Genomic DNA, 17,355 nt, shown 5'->3' on the forward strand with positions numbered 1-17,355 from the left:
GAAGACTCTTGAGAGTCCCTTGGACTGCAAGGAGATCCAACCAGTCCATTCTGAAGGAGGTCAGTCCTGGGATTTCTTTGGAAGGAATGATGCTAAGGCTGAAACTCCAGTACTTTGGCCACCTCATGGGAAGAGTTGACTCATTGGAAAAGATTCTGATGCTGGGAGGGATTGGGGGCAGGAGGAGAAGGGGACAACAGAGGATGAGATGGCTGGATGGCATCACTGAGTCGATGGACGTGAGTCTCAGTGAATTCCAGGAGTTGGTGATGGACAAGGAGGCCTGGCGTGCTGCGATTCATGGTGTCGCAAAGAGTCGGACATGACTGAGTGACTGATCTGATCTGATTAGGAAATCAACATTTTGCATGACTTATATGACTTATTTTGCAAATGGGACAGAGAATCAGGGCAGCATAATCATCATCACCATCCCCCTTTCTACCATCATCATCACAGTTCCCACTTATTGAGCACTTACTGTATACCAGGCATTTTTACACGTTAGCCATTCACCTGCCAACTTAAAACTCAGGCTAAGAAAACAAGGGTTCAGAACAGTTAAATGACCTCCCTAAGATGACACAGCAAACAAGAGGGAGAGCCAGGGTTTGGCTCAAAATCTGATTTATTGTAAGCCATTTCAGTACAGATCTTTACATTCCATGCATGCTACTTTTTTCACACCAAAAGGGAAAAAACAAAAAAGTTGTGTATGTTTCCTGACCAGAAGTTTCATACGTACACACAGTCTGACTGGGTTCAGGATGTTTCTCGTCTCGGTCTCTCTCTTTGACTCTGTCATATGTACATGCCCGCGTTGCACACAAACACACCCAAACACATCACCAGGTCCTAGTTAGGCTCAGTGGTAAAGACTCTGCCCGCCAAGCAGGAAACGCAAGTGACACAGGTTCAATCCCTGGGTCAGCTTCCTGGAGGAGGAAACGGCAACCCGCTCCAGGATTCTTGCCTAGAAAATCCCATGGACAGAGGGGCCTGGCGGGCTACAGTCCGTGGGGTCACAAAGAGTTGGACGTTACTGAACACACGCACAACATATACTAGTATGTTCCCATATTTTCTGTTACGCTAAACACTTGAAAAAAGCTAATTCATGGCCCTGAAAGCACTTTCTCAAGACACAAAGTGCTCCAGGAAATGTAAGGTATTATCACAATTCACATCATAATTCATGGCTGTGAGCCCTCCAGTAGATCCAAGGAGAGGAAGTGGTAGAAAGAACAAATGAGAAAAGTATAAATGTTTTTCATCAGAAGTCGGGAGATTCCCAACAGATTCATACCACCCAGAGGGCAAAGTTCTCAGTTCAACACTGCCTGCCTTCACAGAAGAAATTCTTTTCAGGCTCCTTTTTTTTCCCACCTGGTAGATATAGCAGAACATTCTGTGAATTTTCACTCAGCTATTAGGTTCATAGATTCTTTTCCAACTGGAGCTACAGATGATTGTTGGGAAGATTCAAGGTAAAATCCAGTGTCAGTGTAGAAAGTCCTTGTTGTCAGTGTCCAGTCACTCAGTTGTGTCCAACTTTTTGTGACCCCATGGACTGCAGCCTGCCAGGCTTCCCTGTCCTTCACCATCTCCCAGAGCTTGCTCAAATTCACGTCCAATGAGTCAGTGCCATCCAACCATCTCGTCCTCTGTAGTCCCCTTCTCCTGCCTTCAATCTTTCCCAGCATCAGGGTCTTTTCCAATGAGTCAGCTCTTTGCATCAGGTGGCCAAAGTATTGGAGCTTCAGCATTCGTCTAGCCAATGACTATGCAGGGTTGATTTCCTTTAGGATTGACTGGTTTGATCTGTTTGCTGTCCAGGGGATTCTCAAGAGTCTTCTCCAGCACCACAGTTCAAAAGCACCACATAACTTCCTTTATTCAACAGATGAATTTTGCATATCAACTATGTGCAATGAGGCACTGGGCAGACAATTATAAAGGAGATGGCTGAGCCTTTTGTCCTCACATGGTACACATTCTATTGAGGATAAGCAGACACTTAAATAAACTACAAGCAAGAAAATACCAGCTTGCTATAATTCCTTCATAAAAAGTGATCAGGGCATGGGATAGAAAGTGAGTGAGGATGTATGTCTGGCAAGAGGCAATTTTAACTGAGGTGATTAAGGGAGTCTCTCTGTGACAGGGGTTGATCCGAAGAGGCCCTACTAAGTGCTAGGAATCTCCTCTTTCATGGTTATTACTTTCTTTGGGACATTCAATCAATTACCTGCAAATCAGGCCAACACCATGCCAAATTCCAATTCATTTAGATTTCCCAATACTCACACATTCAAAAAACTAGATCATGACATCTGGTCCCATCACTTCATGGCAAATAGATGGGAAAAAATGGAAGCAGTGACAGACTTTATTTTCTTGGGCTCCAAAATCACTGCAGATGGAATTAAAAGATGCTTGCTCCTTAGGAAAAAAGCTATGACAAATCTAGACAGCGTATTAAAAAGCAGAGACATCACTTTGCTTACAAAGTTCCATCTAGTCAAAGCTATGGTTTTTCCAGTAGTCATGTATGGATGTGAGAGTTGGACCATAAAGAAGGCTGAGTGCCAAAGAATTGATGCTTTTGAATTGTGGTGCTAGAGAAGACTCTTGAGAGTCCCTTGGACTGCAAGAGGATCAAACCAGTCCATCCTAAAGGAAATCAACCCTGAATATTTATTGGAAGGACTGATGCTGAAGCTGAAGCTCCAGTACTTTGGCCTCCTGATGAGAAGAGTTGACTCACTGGAAAAGATTCTGATGCTGGGAAAGATTGAAGGCAGGGGGAGAAGGGGCAGCAGAGGATGAGATGATTGGGTGGCATCACCAACTGGATGGACATGAGTTTGAGGAAGCTCCAGGAATTGGTGACGGACCAGGAAGCCTGGCATGCTGCAGTCCGTGGGGTCGCGAAGAGTTGGACACAACTGAATGACTCAAAACAACAACGACAACAATACTTATAAGTGCTATCAAAAAGGAATCTGTATATGCATTCTCCTGCTAAGTGCAAGAGTGTTGAGGTACAGACAAGCTTGGCATGTTAATGGATCCAACTAAGTCTCTTTTGGCTGGAATTTGCTGAACATCCATCAGGAAGCAGGAGATCAACAGTCTTCAACCAAGAGTGTGGATTTTAGAGCTTATTCCAGTGGGAGGGGAGCTGGAGAGTGATGTTCTCTGATTTCTGCTTCAAAAATATCACCTTGGCTGCTTATGGGAAAACAGATCATGTATTAGGAAGAGGGAGCAGAGAGGATAGTTAGGAGATCATTCAAATTCAAAAAAGAGCGTGGGGACCTATGGTGTCCCCAGAACAAGGGTGGTTCCCCTTCTTCAGTGGAATCTACAACTGTGGATGAGATGGTTGGAAAGCATCATGATTCAATGGACATGATTTTGAACGGACTCTGAGAGATAGTGAAGGACTGGGAAGCCTGGTGTGCTGCAGTCCATGGGGTGGCAAAAAGTCGGACATGACTGAGCGGCTGAACAACAACCACATCATTAATGCTCAGCATTGTTTTTAATTGGAAGGCTGAAACTTCAAACTAGATTGGTTCATAGTGGTGCTGGAGAAGATGTTTGAGAGTCCCTTGGACTGCAAGGAGACTAAACCAGTCAATCCTAAAGGAAACGGACCTGGAATATTCATTGGAAAGACTGATGCTGACGCTGAAGCTCCAATACCATGACCACCTTCTGTGAAGAGCTGACTCACTGGAAGAGACCCTGATGCTGGGAAAGATTGAGGGCAGGAGGAGAAGGGGACGACAGAGGATGAGATGGTTGGATGGCATCATTGACTCAATGGACATGAGTTTGAGTAAACTCCGGGAGATGGTGAAGGACAGGGAGGCCTGGCGTGCTGCAGTCCATGGGGTCACAAAGAGTCAGACATGACCGAGTGATAAAACAATAATAAGAACAAAAACTGTCAGTGAAGTGAGGGCAAGGGGTGGCTGTCAGGGTTCCATCAGGGAGTAGGAAGCCTTCGCCAGCAGACTTTGGGTAGTCAAAACATCCAGACCCTGGAGACACCCACGTATAGACTTGGTCTTCACCTCTCTAAGCCTCAGCTTCCTTATTCGTTAAAGAAGAACCAGAACACAGGCATCTGGGGCTGGCGAGTGCATCACAGGAAGAGATCATTTTATCTCTAGTCATGGGCAGGCATTTACTGTAAAGACGGTAGCCTTGTAGGGGGCTAAAGGAGGCTGCAGGGTTAGGACCACGAGGAAAACTGATGTGGACAGACTGTCTCTTAGCATCAAACTAGAACAAAGAGAAACCAATACAAGTTGGAAGGGCTCTTCCCTCTTTGTGTTTCGTTTTCCTACGATTCTTAATTAATTCCCTGCAAAGGAAGCCAACATCATGCCAGATTCTAATTTACTCTCCTAATCTTGTATCCCACCAAAGTTGGGTTAGTTTTTCTACTCATCCCACTGATGTTTAAAATAATTAAACCACCGTCTCCCACAGAGCAGACCTGAGACAAGTCAAGCGCTGAATGGAAACGTAAATATTTTAAGTTGAAAAGAAATTAAACTCTTAGATAACTATACATAGTATTCCACAACAATTCCAGTGGCTCTTCAGATAAGATCACGTCAATGAATACTGAAACTATCCATTCTTCAGTAGACAGATGTAATTGCAGTCTCTTTTTTGATAACCGGGGTATATGCTGCAGCTCTGATGCCATCCTTTGGAATTTCACATGGGCCCTTTTGAAATGAGTCAGACATTTGAGAGGCAAATAGTCCAACCAGGTGAGGTAGATGGGGTCAACTTTCCAGCCACTGCCAAAGTCAATCTATCCAAGGAAAAAATGTATTCAACCAATACATTTCCACAGGCAAAACTAGAATCCTCTCTAGTATTTCTTATCTCAGAGAAGTGCTGCAGTTAAGAGGATAACTCCTAAAACTGAACTACCATCCGTGCGACCTTAGACAATCTACATAACCCTTAGTTTTCCCTCATCAGTAAGGCTGCACAGGTTAGAAGTACCAATTTGAGGTGGTGATTATGAGCGTGACGTGAGTTGATCTACAGAACGTACTGAGCACCTTGGGAACCCTCCATAGATATTAGTGACTATCATCATGACTACTTTTCAGAAAGGTGTGCATCTTTCAATAGTCAAAAGCACAGTGTATTAACCCAACAGGGCAGTTCAGTCGCTCAGTCCGACTCTTTGTGACTCCATGGACTGCAGCACGCCAGGCTTCCCTGTCCATCACCAACTCCTGGAGCTTTCGCAAACTCATGTCCGTCGCGTCGGTGGTGCCCTCCAACCATCTCACAGGGGGCTTCACTGTAAGAGTTGGTGTTGTATTCTGCCCTTGGTTACCAAATGGTAAGCTTCTAAACACAGAAAATGTCTTAATAGTCTTTGCATGTCCAGACATTGATACTGTCATTGCCTGAAGTAGGAAAATTCTTGAAGGAATGGCTGAAGTTTGTCTCAAGTATTAATAGTTGCCTGTGTTCAGATGCACGTGGCCAGAATTTAAATGTAAAAAGAAAACCTAAGCTCAGATTGATAAGAAAAAAGGAAAGAAAAAGAAAGAAAGGAAGAGAGGGAGGGAGGGAGGAAAGAGAAGAAAGAAAGAGGAAGAAGAAAAAGGAAAGAGGAAAATAGCTTGTTTAGGAAATCACAAAGATATATGTAATACCTACCTTAGCTGAAAATGTTTTTAAAGCCCCGTTTTCTGCTACCTTCAAAAAGAGATTGTTTTTCCAGATCAATTATATTCCGCGACCCACCAACTGAATCCAAATAAGTAAGTTTATGAATCTCGTTCTTGAGAATATCTGGCGTTGTTTGTTATATGCTGTGTTTGCTCGCTCGGAAAGGGGGTGTTCTGTGTCCCACACGAAAATGAGTTCATGTGGACAAACGTAATAAAAGGAGATTTATAGCCCTATCTCCATACAATTTAAATTAATTTCTTTCTGAAACCCAAACAAAAAGCTAAATGCGTAAAGGATGCATACTGTTTAAATCCTATATCATAATTTACACACCAAAAGGGGGGAGATTTAAGTATGCATTGATTTTAGGCTGATAAGAATCTGTGTAGAATGGTGTTGAGAGATTTCTTTTTTTCTTCTTGGCCTCCTACGAACAGTTAGTTTGCAGCAATTTTTAATTAAAAACAGTTCCCATAGTAAGAAAATGGAAAAAAAAAAAAAGACTTCAGGAAAATAAAATCAGTACAAGAGTCCTGCAATTTGTTTTCTGAGGCCTTGTAGAGATCTTGAAAAATAAGAGAGGTTGGGAGTTCTCATTTTTTAAAAAAACTTCAGTTTTGGTTTCATTTAACATTTTCAAAATAGCTTTCCTTACCACTACTAACCCACCCTCCGCTCCCCACTCCTTACCACCCCCCTTCGAAAAACTTGGAAAGTTCTGTGCTTAACACTGAAAATCATTCATATGCCTCAGAGTAACAGCACCATTTTTCTTTCTAAATTTCTAAGGGGAAAAAAAGGAAAAAAATCCAAGTTTATCACAAAGCAGTTTTCTTTTTTTTTTCCCCCACCTATCCAAAATACCTAATCTCATTTTAACTAGGCTCCATCTGAACATCAATGATACTCAGCTAGCCCATGAATAAACATGATGTTACAAGGGAAACCCTGTGACTAAAGTATATAAAAATGCAGCTGAAAGAAAAGCCTGAGAGCCCTCCACCCCCTTCCACCCCCTCCCCGGGGAGCTGGAGAGTTGAACTGAGGCGGGGCTAAAGCAGCAGATTTAAATTTCAAGGTCTTCAAATATTTTCGACGTTCATATTAAATCCTGTAAAACTAAACACCGTAATTCTGAGAAAACCCTTGTGTCCGCGGTGGCTTCCCATTGTAATCACCGTCTTCTCTTTGGGAGTGGAATGTATAATACTGATACAAGGGGAAAAGCCCTCAAAACAAAAGAAACACATCATGGTACCCACACTTTCCCGATGGTTGTGGCATTTCATCAAAATCAACAGACTGCCAACATGAAAAAAAACTATATACTTACAAACCTCTTCATTGCAACAGAGATATTTTTGGTCTTTGAATGAGGAAATAAGGTATAGAAAAGTTACCTACAGTCACCAAAATTTTTATAACTTGATTAAAGTTCCTTAGATTCTATAAAAATCCGACATTACTGAAATCCTTTCACTAAAAATGAAGGTCACTATGATGATCTTATATTTTACCTATATTTTTTTTATCTTGTAGCACAGACCTCAGGAAGTGAAAATAACACTGCTTCTTCTATTATTATTGAAGCATGTTACAGAACAAATTCTGAAATCTTTAGGACATAGTTTTATGTCCTATCTGATTATACTCTGTGTGCAGCGTTAAACAAAAAATTATGCAGTTCTGTTCTCCCAAAAATACATGTGAGACAGCAAGATCGTTCAAATAGTAAATGAATTTGCGAAGACCTCAGGTCAATTCATGGTAACATACACAATGGAAAGCCGTAGCCCTCTTCGTACTGGCTAGGATACAGATCAACATTGAGGAAAAACTCCAAGAGTTTCTCTTAATTTCAACTAAAAAGGGGGGGGGACATCCATGCGTTTCTTTATGAAATTCCACTGAGATTCTGGTGTTGCAAAGAAATTTTTATTTCCCAGAATAGCTGGCAGCATTGAAAACATATTTATGTTGTATTGGTTTGCTTTGTAAAGCGTTCATATTCCTTTAAAAAGAAATGAGATCCCATAATTTCTTAGACACTTGCGTACCCTGGCCACAGAGATTAGGGATCTAAATTGCCTCATGATGAAATAAATGTGGAGAGGTGGAGATGAGCAGTTTTAGGGCACTGGGAAGTTGGTCCCTAAAGGAGACCAGCACCCCCAAAGGCAGGTACCAGCACCCCCAAAGGCATCAGAATTGTACTTCTCAGGAATGACGCCAATTTCAGTGACACCGGGCTTCCCTGGTGGCTCAGAAGGTAAAGAATTAATGACACAGCTGAACTCTCTCTGCTCTGTCATTTACAGATTCATGATCGCGTGTTCACAGACGTTTCTTGTACACCTACTTTGTCCCAGCAATTGCTTGCTTCCAGCGCTGGCCTTAAACAAGACTGCCAGGGTTTCTCTCTGCAATATTTTCTCCACTATGACTCTGTTTTCACATTACCATTTGCAATTCTGAACTAAATACCGTGAGCCAAGAAATAATGTCTTTGCTCATTACTCTGGTTCATGACACTTTGTTCATACTGAAGGAAACCAAACCCTGGACTTCGAAAGAAATCTGGATTTTCAAATTAAAGGGGCCTTGCAGGGGATTTGCTGATGAGGAAACAAGATCCATGCCAACAAGTTAGTAAGTGAAGAAACAAGTTTGAAACAGGATTAACTCCCAATCCTGGGTTCTTTAAGACTACCCAGCTCCTGAAGGGCTCTGACTGGATTTAACTGGAAGAAATGCATCAGTCCCAGAAGAGAATGTTCTGGGGGGGTAGAAAAAAGCAGGAAGGTAGGTGGGCGCCATGCTTCTTCTTCACGACTTTCTTTCCTTTCCATAAAGAAGGATGTTTCCAGGAAATTTCTGCAAACTTGGTTACAACTTTTTTCATCGCAAATGGGATGTGCTACAATTTCTTTCTAGGCAAGTGTACATTCAAAAAGGAATGGAGAGTCAAGCGTGTTTCCAGGGGTGTGTGTGAGTGTGCAAGTGCGTGTGTACATGTGTAAGGACTCGATGAAAAACACCAAGGAATATAGAAGCAGGAACCAGAAGAGAGAAAGAAAGAGGGTCGGCCTCTCTTGCCCAAAATGGATGGATGCACAGGTTACATTCTAAAAGTGATCTGGCAACCATCTATTTGATTTTTGTGTGTGATTATAAACTGATAACTCTTTCTGGATATTACTGTACTTTATTCCAGCCCATCTCTCCCTAGGGTTCAGAATAACTTCATCATAAATAATCATCCTTGGTTAAAGGCACAATGCAACTTTTTCAAGAAAAGTTAGTCTTTTCTAAACCCTTTTTCTCCGTTATAAACTTTGACCAGTCTAATACTGAATGTTAAGATTTATGTATCTTAGGAGTACTTATTTGGTTCTCTCCTTTTTTTCATTATGAAATGAAAGCAAACTTATGGCCTCGGGTTCATGACATCCTTTACTGCTTGGCAAAGCAAAACGGAAGCGTCAGAGTAATTATTTGGATAATTACTTTAAAAATCTAACTAAGGGAAGAAATGTTTAAGGTAGGCTCTAGAACATTCAGTTCTAGAAACAGTTTTCCATGCTTTTTTGTCAGCCAGAGAGGTTTTAAAACATCTTTAAGATCTGTCATAGGAAGATTTTCTTTTCTAGTTTCTCGAGCTACGAAGCAGCTTTTCTACTTAAAAGTAATACCCCAGGATCCAAAAGTTAGGAATTCCTGACTTTATCTCTCACAAAAGATAATGTGCCATTTTTAAGAAACATGCCATGAATGAGGGGCTTTCAAAGGTTTTCTCTCACATGTGAAACAAATGTAGGCACCTTATTGCATCCTACAGATTTTTATGAGGACCAGCGTAGAGAAGTCTTCCAGATGAGTATGCTAGCTCAGAACTGGCCAGGTGATAATTAAGGGACACAGGAGAACACACATGTCTGAGAAATCTGCCTGCTCCCCTAACAGAGAAGGTTGTTGGGAGGAAAACCTCCTCCCAACTCCACAAAAACTTTCTAAGATGTAAGGTGAACACGGTTTGTTTTTAAATCCTGCTACTCTTCAACAATCAATCCATCAAGGCCCCTGGTCTCTTTTTTTAAAAAAACTAATCATATTTCAAGACATTTGTTTACCCCAAATCTGTGTTGCAATTATGTGTGCCTGAACTAGAAGACATTCTCTATCCTCCTAATTTAGAAAGCAGGCTGTGACAACCAACAGTTTGGGTAAGAGTCGAAGATTCCAATACACAGTTGCAAAGATCAGAATGACATTGAAATATACAAACTGTAACATACAATTTCAACAACACACATATATCATTTATATCCAAAGGCTCACCACCCTTTGCACAAGAGTTTACACTTGTGTCAAAGCTACTGGCTCTTGGGAAGAGCAATAGTATCAAGTATATGTAACATCTATGATGTATTAACACATAAAGAAAACAGCAGTGATAAAGACAGCTCAGCTACTTTTTTTTTTTCTTAAATCAGTCCTAGTCCAGCAGTTAGCCAGTCAGAAAGCGGGTCACATCTTGTTAGCTACATTAAATACATTAAACATCAGGAGTTCTCCATGGCTCTATTGACAATTCAAGCAAGTGTATTTGGGGCTCCCATCTAATCATACAACCTTAACTGAGTCCCTCTTTGGAACTGAGAGTCAGTCTTCTACCTAAAATTCTACCAATGCTAGTCCCCAAAAGCTCTTTGCCAGCGACCCTCCAGGTATCCATACTCTGCAGAAAGGACAAAATTCCCAGTGATTTCTACTTTCTAAAGTGACTCTGTGACAAACTCCTTCTCAGAACACTTCAACACAAAGCCCCAACTTATAGGCAAAGGGGCGGCCCAGCTGTAGGACCTGTCAGCTCAGCCAGCACTGAGGAGAAGTCAGCGGGCATTAAATATTTAAATTGCAGGAGGCAGCCTGGAGTTTTTGCATTTACAAAGTTCTCAAAGTCCTGTCTCCCCTGGCTCCCAGAGTTGCTTGCAAGGTGAAGCTCCTCTCTCAGGCACCAGATCACAAAATTTGCCAAAAACTCAAGCTGATTTGATTTCTGAGCCAGCTCTGGTGGAAGGGAGAGCCCAGGAGACATCCCTACCCTCCATGGGAGAGAGTCAAGAACCCCTCGCCCCCAGCAAGTGGTTTCTGAATCTAACAGGGAAATAGAGGATCACGTCCCTCCAGGGCCAGTTCTGAAAAGTACCACGGGTGGCTCTACTGCCCTTTTCACCTCGATCCTGATGACTTTGAAAAGCAAATGCAGGTCAAAGCAGACTTCCTCTGGGATTTGCTTTTTTTAAAAAAAAAAAATGATTTTGCTGGATGCCAATGAGCATGGAATCTCTTAGAACTCTATCTCAAGAAACACTAAGAGGGGACCGACGGCGGAGCCTGCAAGACGCCAGAGTTCTGGGAAAGCAGCATTTCTGGAGACCCGACAGGCGAATCAAGTGCTGGGTTGTCTATCTCAAGATTCCACCAGAAACCGTCCCCACCTTCCAAGAGTTGCTGTGCAAGAAACCCAGCGTTCAAACTCGTGGCTTCATCCTGGCGCTCATTTCCACGTACGCGGTAGGGTCTAGTGGGACACTTCCCGCAGGATGCAGCCAGCCACGCAGGAAAAGCTCGGGCACAGTTTGGGGGCAGGAAAAAAAAAAAAAAAAGACAGCAACACACACCCAAGGTTGAAGTCCTTACCTCTGTGCGGGACTGCAGCCTCTTGTTCATCTCATAGATTCGGTACTCTGGTTGTACCATATAGGGTGTGTGTCTCCTATAGAACGGTCCGAAAGGAGAAGAATAGAAGGGGTCATGTGGTGTGCTGGACATCTTGCCTGCTTGTCGAAAATCAAGCCAAACAGAGTATCAGTAACGTCCATGCAGAGCACATGGGCTGTGTTCTTCCCACTACAAAGTAGCCGCACGCACACGCTCGCACACACGCGCGCGCGCGCATACACACACGCACGCACACACACACACACTCTCTCTCACACACAGAGGCAGGCAGGCAGGCTGAACACAGTGGCTGGGAACTGCCGTGGGAGCCTCTATAGCGAGAGAGACCGGAGAGCGGGCGGCAGGGAGGAGGGAGGGGGAGGAGGGTGGGGGAAGAGGGAGGGGAGGGAAAGCCGGAGAGCTGGAGCTTCAGAGAGGGAGGGAGGCTGGGAGAGAGGAAGGGAGGGAGGGAGAGGGGAGTTGGATGGCTTTAGGCATCACTGCTTGTTTTTAAAGAAGCAGTTTGTGGAGAGGTCATTTCCTGTCCGCACCGTAGACTAGTTCAAAAAATATCCTTCCCCTCGCAGTCTGACAGAGGTCTAAGGTTTGGTGGGGTTTTATTTTTTGCTTTCCCCTCCAGCCAGGACCCTTCACAACCTGATGGCAGAGCTTGTTAGCATATAGGTGGTTTAACCGCTCCCAGCTGAGCCCTCAGCCCCAGACAACCACAGCCATTGTCATGGATCAGAGAGGTGAGGGCTATAAAACACAGAACAGTGGGTGTCCGGGTCCCCCAAAGCTGAGCTGGTGGTTCACTCCCAGGCAGGCTTCCCTCTGCACTAAGCTCCCTCTGTAGTTTGGTTTTCCTCGCAGTTTGAGAGCTTGGTGGAGTCTTTGCATTTCAGTCCCTCCCTTGGAGCCCCTTCCTCCCCTGTCTGGCACTTTCTTCCCAGCCCAATCCCTCTCCTTCTCCCAAAGCTTCACTCAGGCTGCTTTAAGGGGGCCTAGATTCAGGTCACTGAAACATTTTCAGGTTAAAAATAATGATTATTTGGAATGTGGAATGCCCAAGAAACACCCATGGTGCAATTGTCTTCTTTCCCTAGGAGACAGAATAAAGGAAATAAAATCTCCCAAAGCAGACCTCCAAGTAAGATGGGAAAAGCAAGACAGAGAAAACTCCTGCAAAACATGTCCATGGAAAATTCAGTTGAGTAGGAAATTGCGAATAATTGAATGGTTTATCCCCAAATAACATGCCCAACTCTGATGGAGACAAGGCCTTTATTTTCTAAGATGGGTTATGTCCATGAATCTTTTCTCAATCATGGTATATGATAACTGGAAGAAAGCCTGCACCACCCAGGAGAGGGGAGAGAATGTCTATAGTGATGAAATGATCTATATGACAATCAAATTCTGCTGGAACCAATGATAACCAGACATCTACCCCTTAAACAAAGCCCAGATATAAAAGCACAGAAAGTGTAAATGTTTTGAGCCAGTATCTAGCTAGGTCAGTGGTATTAAAGAAAGAAAGCAGAGACTACCAAAAAGCTTGATGCATGTAAGACTTGAATGTAAATGCATGCAAATGAGACATTTCTTCTTTTTAATAAGCAGGTTAATTAACTTTCTGCCCCAACCATGGCTTGGGGTATCTGCAAGTCACTAGCCAACAGGGGATAAGGTATTGCTAATTCTGCAATTTACACTGTTAAGAATACTCAGGCATCAAAATGCCTCCAAATTGTGGTCTTGATTTGTCCTCCATAACTGCATGAAATTTTTGCAGAGTCCACCTCAAACTTACAATGCAACCCAATACAGTAACTATCTCTTGCCAGGATGAGATTAGGGAAGCCCTTACATACACTAAGGCTGGTTGGAAGGCTTCCTTCCAGAGGACCCCAGGGCAGGCCAGCACACTGGGTTTCAGGTTTCATTACAAATCCAAAAGCTGGACCAAATTTGCTGCAAGGTTTGTCAAAACACACAACCTTCTAAAGACAGGATTTCAAACAAATTTGGCTTGATTTATGTTTTGGAATGATGGCCACTGCAAAACCTAGCTGTTGCCTGTGTTTAAATTCCCCAACTCAACGCGGCCCAAGAGTTCAGTGCCGCCCAAGTTTGTGTTTACGTTGGAGAATTAAAGTAACACCGAGCAGGCCGGTGCAGTCCCATACTGATCAAAACTGGGAAAAGCTCAGCAATCCATTTAGGGAATCCCTTTCTGAATAAGGTGGAGTTTTGCTCTCATTATTTCTTATAGACCGTTCCAAACGGTTATTGCAAATATTTCTTCCTGTTGATACCTAAAGATTCCAAGTTCGGAAATATCTGATACTGTTCACACATCCACAATTCTCTTCTGACTTGGGGTTCATCCTTATTACAAGCCGAAGGTTGATTATAGAAAGGGAAGTAAGCTTGCCCACGTTTTCCCTTCAGTGTTTTCTCCACTGTCAGCAGGGTAATGCCCAAGCTCATTAAAACTTTCCTCTCTCTGCCTCTCCATCTCCTTCTGCCTGTCTCCGTGTCTCTGTCACACACACATACACACACACACACACACACACAATTTGTTTATTCGTTTGCTATACTCAATCTGCCTGTAGTTACAATCTCATTTCATGCTGGCAAGCATTGGCCCTTTGGTCCCTTGCTTACCTACAAACCCCTACTCACCCTCCTCTCCAATTAAAGTGGCTCCTGCTCTGTGAACCTTGTTTCTTTTTTCATTACCCATTCACGGATGCGTTCATTCCACTTCATTGGCATTGGAAGACGGCACAACTGGAACACTGGCCAGAGAACATCTCAACCCCGGTTCCACCACTTACCTGTCTTGTGAACTTGACCAAGTGCCTTCATCTCTGTATGCCTTGGGAACCTTATTTTTAAATTGGGAAAAATAATCGTAACAATCCATAAGACTGCTGCAATGGATTAGATGAGATGATGCACCAGAATGGATTAGAGCCCACACATATGACTGCTCAAAAATGTTACTATTAGGTACCTAATATATGCATAGGTAGGTGCTAGGAAACATAATTTCAAATTGTAGTGTATGCTATGAAAGAAAAAAAATGAAAGAGATAAGAAATATTCAATAATGTCCCCCTTTGCATAAACGGTATTTTCTATATTCTTCTATTGGAGAATTTATACATAGATGTAGTAATTGCTATTTTTTTATGAAGTCCTTACTATGTGGCAGGCACTGTGCTGACTGGTTTACGCAAACATTCTTTACTAATCTCACAACAAACCTGTGATTGATGGAATTACTGTCCCTATTTTACAGATATGGAGACCAGGACTTGGAGAGGCTAAGATCAAATAAGGACAGTGACAAGATTCATATCCATCTGCCTGAGTCTTAAGCATTTTGCTACTTTGAACCTAGGTCCATCCTGCTCATCTTTAGAGCCTCGCTGTTCTTTATCCCCGGTAGCCAGCAGGGTACTAAGCCCTTGGGTAGGTACCCAAGCCATGCGTACAGAATTAATTAGAAAAAAAGGCAAGAGCATGAAATGGCTCTCATCACCTGGATTTTAGTTTTCGTCCTGCTCAGTGTCAGACACCCATTGTCCCCACTTCTACCCTGAAGCCTTGCCAAACTACTTCTGCTTTTTTCATCGTCCGAATCTTCCAGCACGTACTCTCAAAGTCACACCGTTAGATATTTAATCCTTTGCATGATCAAGTTACCTACTTGGTTTTACCACTTCCCTGCTTCTTTTGTTTTTCTGGCTTTTCTTACTCTTTTCTTAAAATTTTTATTTGATATTGGGGTATATTTGATTTACAATGTGGTGTTAGTTTCAGATGTACAGCAGAGGGATTTAGCTATACATATGCATATGTTGTCATTGTTTAGTTACTAAGTTGCGTCCAACTCTTTTTGCAACCCCAAGGACTGCAGCCCGCCAGGCTCCTCTGTCCATGGGATTTCCCAGGCAAGAATACTGGAAGTGGTTCTACACAAGGATCGAACCCTCATCTCCTGCTTGGCAAGCGGGTTCTTTACCACTGAGCCGCCAGGGGTTCCCACATGTGCATGTCTCTATTCTTTTTCAGAATCTTTTTCCATATAGGTTATTAGAGAGTACTGAGCAGAGTTCCACATGTTGTCCAGTAGGTCCTCATTGAGTATCTGTTATACATATATGAATATATTTGTGTGTCTATGTTAATCCCAACCTCCTTATCCCTCCCCCACCACTAAGGGACCAGCTATGACTCATCTTATTCTATCACAGCGTTAAGCCTGAGAAGTGAAAGAAATGTGCTCATTTGAAGCCTGTAAATCAACTCTTTTGGGAAACCATAAAGAAATTCAAGAAGCAATGTTTGTATACCGTAAGAGTGAACACGTCTAACCCCGGTGCAACACTTCTATTACCCCCCAAATTGAACCATGCTAGTTTGCATATAATTTTGCACGCTGTGTTGAATATGCCCCCAAAGTCCTCTCCACAGACATTCAAGATGCCCTAAAACCTGGTCTGACCTTTGAGTTGGCGGCTTCATCTTACTATAGTCACCCTGGGTCTAACCCACAGAGAGTTTGTTTTTCCCTTCACTTGAAATACTTGCCAACAGCTTACAAAAACAAAGACTTTCATGTAAAATCCAGATTTTCCTCTTCTCTTGAAAAGAAGCTCTGGCACCCCTTGGCGCCATCTCTGCCGGCACGGCAGCATGCAGTAGGACCCGTTAGTACCTGTCCGTCCTCCGTGGTTTCCATCACCACAGTCTTCACCAGCTTGTGTCCCTAATTTCCATTTGCCTGTCTGACTCGTCTAGATATTGGAGTCATCCAATTGCAAGGGCTTCAGTTCCTTCTGCTAAGCTGTGTTTGCTTTAGAAAGCTGGCTTTCTTACCACTCTTTTGTTGTCTCTCTGCCTTTCCTTGCCTATATCTGTGCCTTTTATTTTTTCTTTCTGCCTCTTCATTCCATAAGCATTTAGCTAACATATACATGCAAGATACAGCTGAAATGTGATGGGCAGATAAAATAAACAGACATGAATATTCTCTTAGAGGATGCACTTTGGAACTTCAGTGACCTGGCTTGAATCTTGCATTTAGCTGTGTGATCCTAGTCACTTAACTTCTCTGTGCCTCGGTTTCCTAACCTGTGAAATGGGCTAATAGCAATCCTATGCTTTTTATGAGAATTAAATAAGTCAATAAAAGTGCAAAATTAAACCATACTAGTTTGCATATAATTTTGCAGGTTGAGTATTGAATCACCCCTAAAAGTTCTCTGAACAGACATTGAGGATGCAATAAATTGACTGGAACAGTGCTTGGCACTTGGTAAGTATTCATAGTTGCTACTGCTATTATTAGAAAAAGTACCAGGGATTACTCAACCTCAGAAATACATGTAAAATGACACTGTGGAGTGTGAAGGACAGGCTCAGATAGGAAGTAGGCATTAACACTAGAGATAAGGCAGAAATAAATCTAAGGCATCTTAAGGTAGGTATCTTCAAACTCTATCAAAGGAAAGCTAAATAATGTACAAAGAGCCTTCAAGGAAGGAGGAATGTATTCAAACTAGTAAAGTTAAAGAAGGCTTCATAGAGAAGTTGGCATCTGTGTTTATCCTTGAAGGATGTGTCAGAGAGACAAAGGTGAGAGTCTGCAGAAAGTCATGACAGGCAGAGGGGACACTAAAGAAATGGAGATATTTGACATCAAGAAAAGTCAAGAAACTTTGCAAAAGTAGAAATAGTAAAAATTGTTGATGCCTCTAGAAGGCCTTAGGTACCATTTTAAGAAGTTTACAGTCTGTTGCATGGATCCTGGGGAGCCAGTCAATGACAAGATAAGCCCTTGGTTTGAGCGAGAGGACATACAGATATGAAGAGGGTGGCTGGGACTCA

General features: G+C 42.7%; 1 protein-coding gene across 6 annotated transcripts in view; it reads right to left on the minus strand.

The window, feature by feature from the left end:
* Nucleotides 1-11,801, minus strand: part of LDB2 (LIM domain binding 2) — a 454,021-nt gene extending 442,220 nt beyond the window's left edge. For all 6 annotated transcript variants that reach the window (XM_010857301.1, XM_010857299.1, XM_010857300.1 and 3 more), the window contains exon 1: nt 11,428-11,801. In XM_010857301.1, the coding sequence (XP_010855603.1) occupies nt 11,428-11,559 (132 nt within the window). In that variant the 5' untranslated portion in view covers nt 11,560-11,801. The remainder of the gene's footprint in view (nt 1-11,427) is intronic.
* Nucleotides 11,802-17,355: the final 5,554 nt, after the last annotated feature.

Source organism: Bison bison, unplaced genomic scaffold (assembly GCF_000754665.1).
Source record: "Bison bison bison isolate TAMUID 2011002044 unplaced genomic scaffold, Bison_UMD1.0 scf7180017864379, whole genome shotgun sequence".
Lineage (NCBI taxonomy): Eukaryota > Metazoa > Chordata > Mammalia > Artiodactyla > Bovidae > Bison > Bison bison.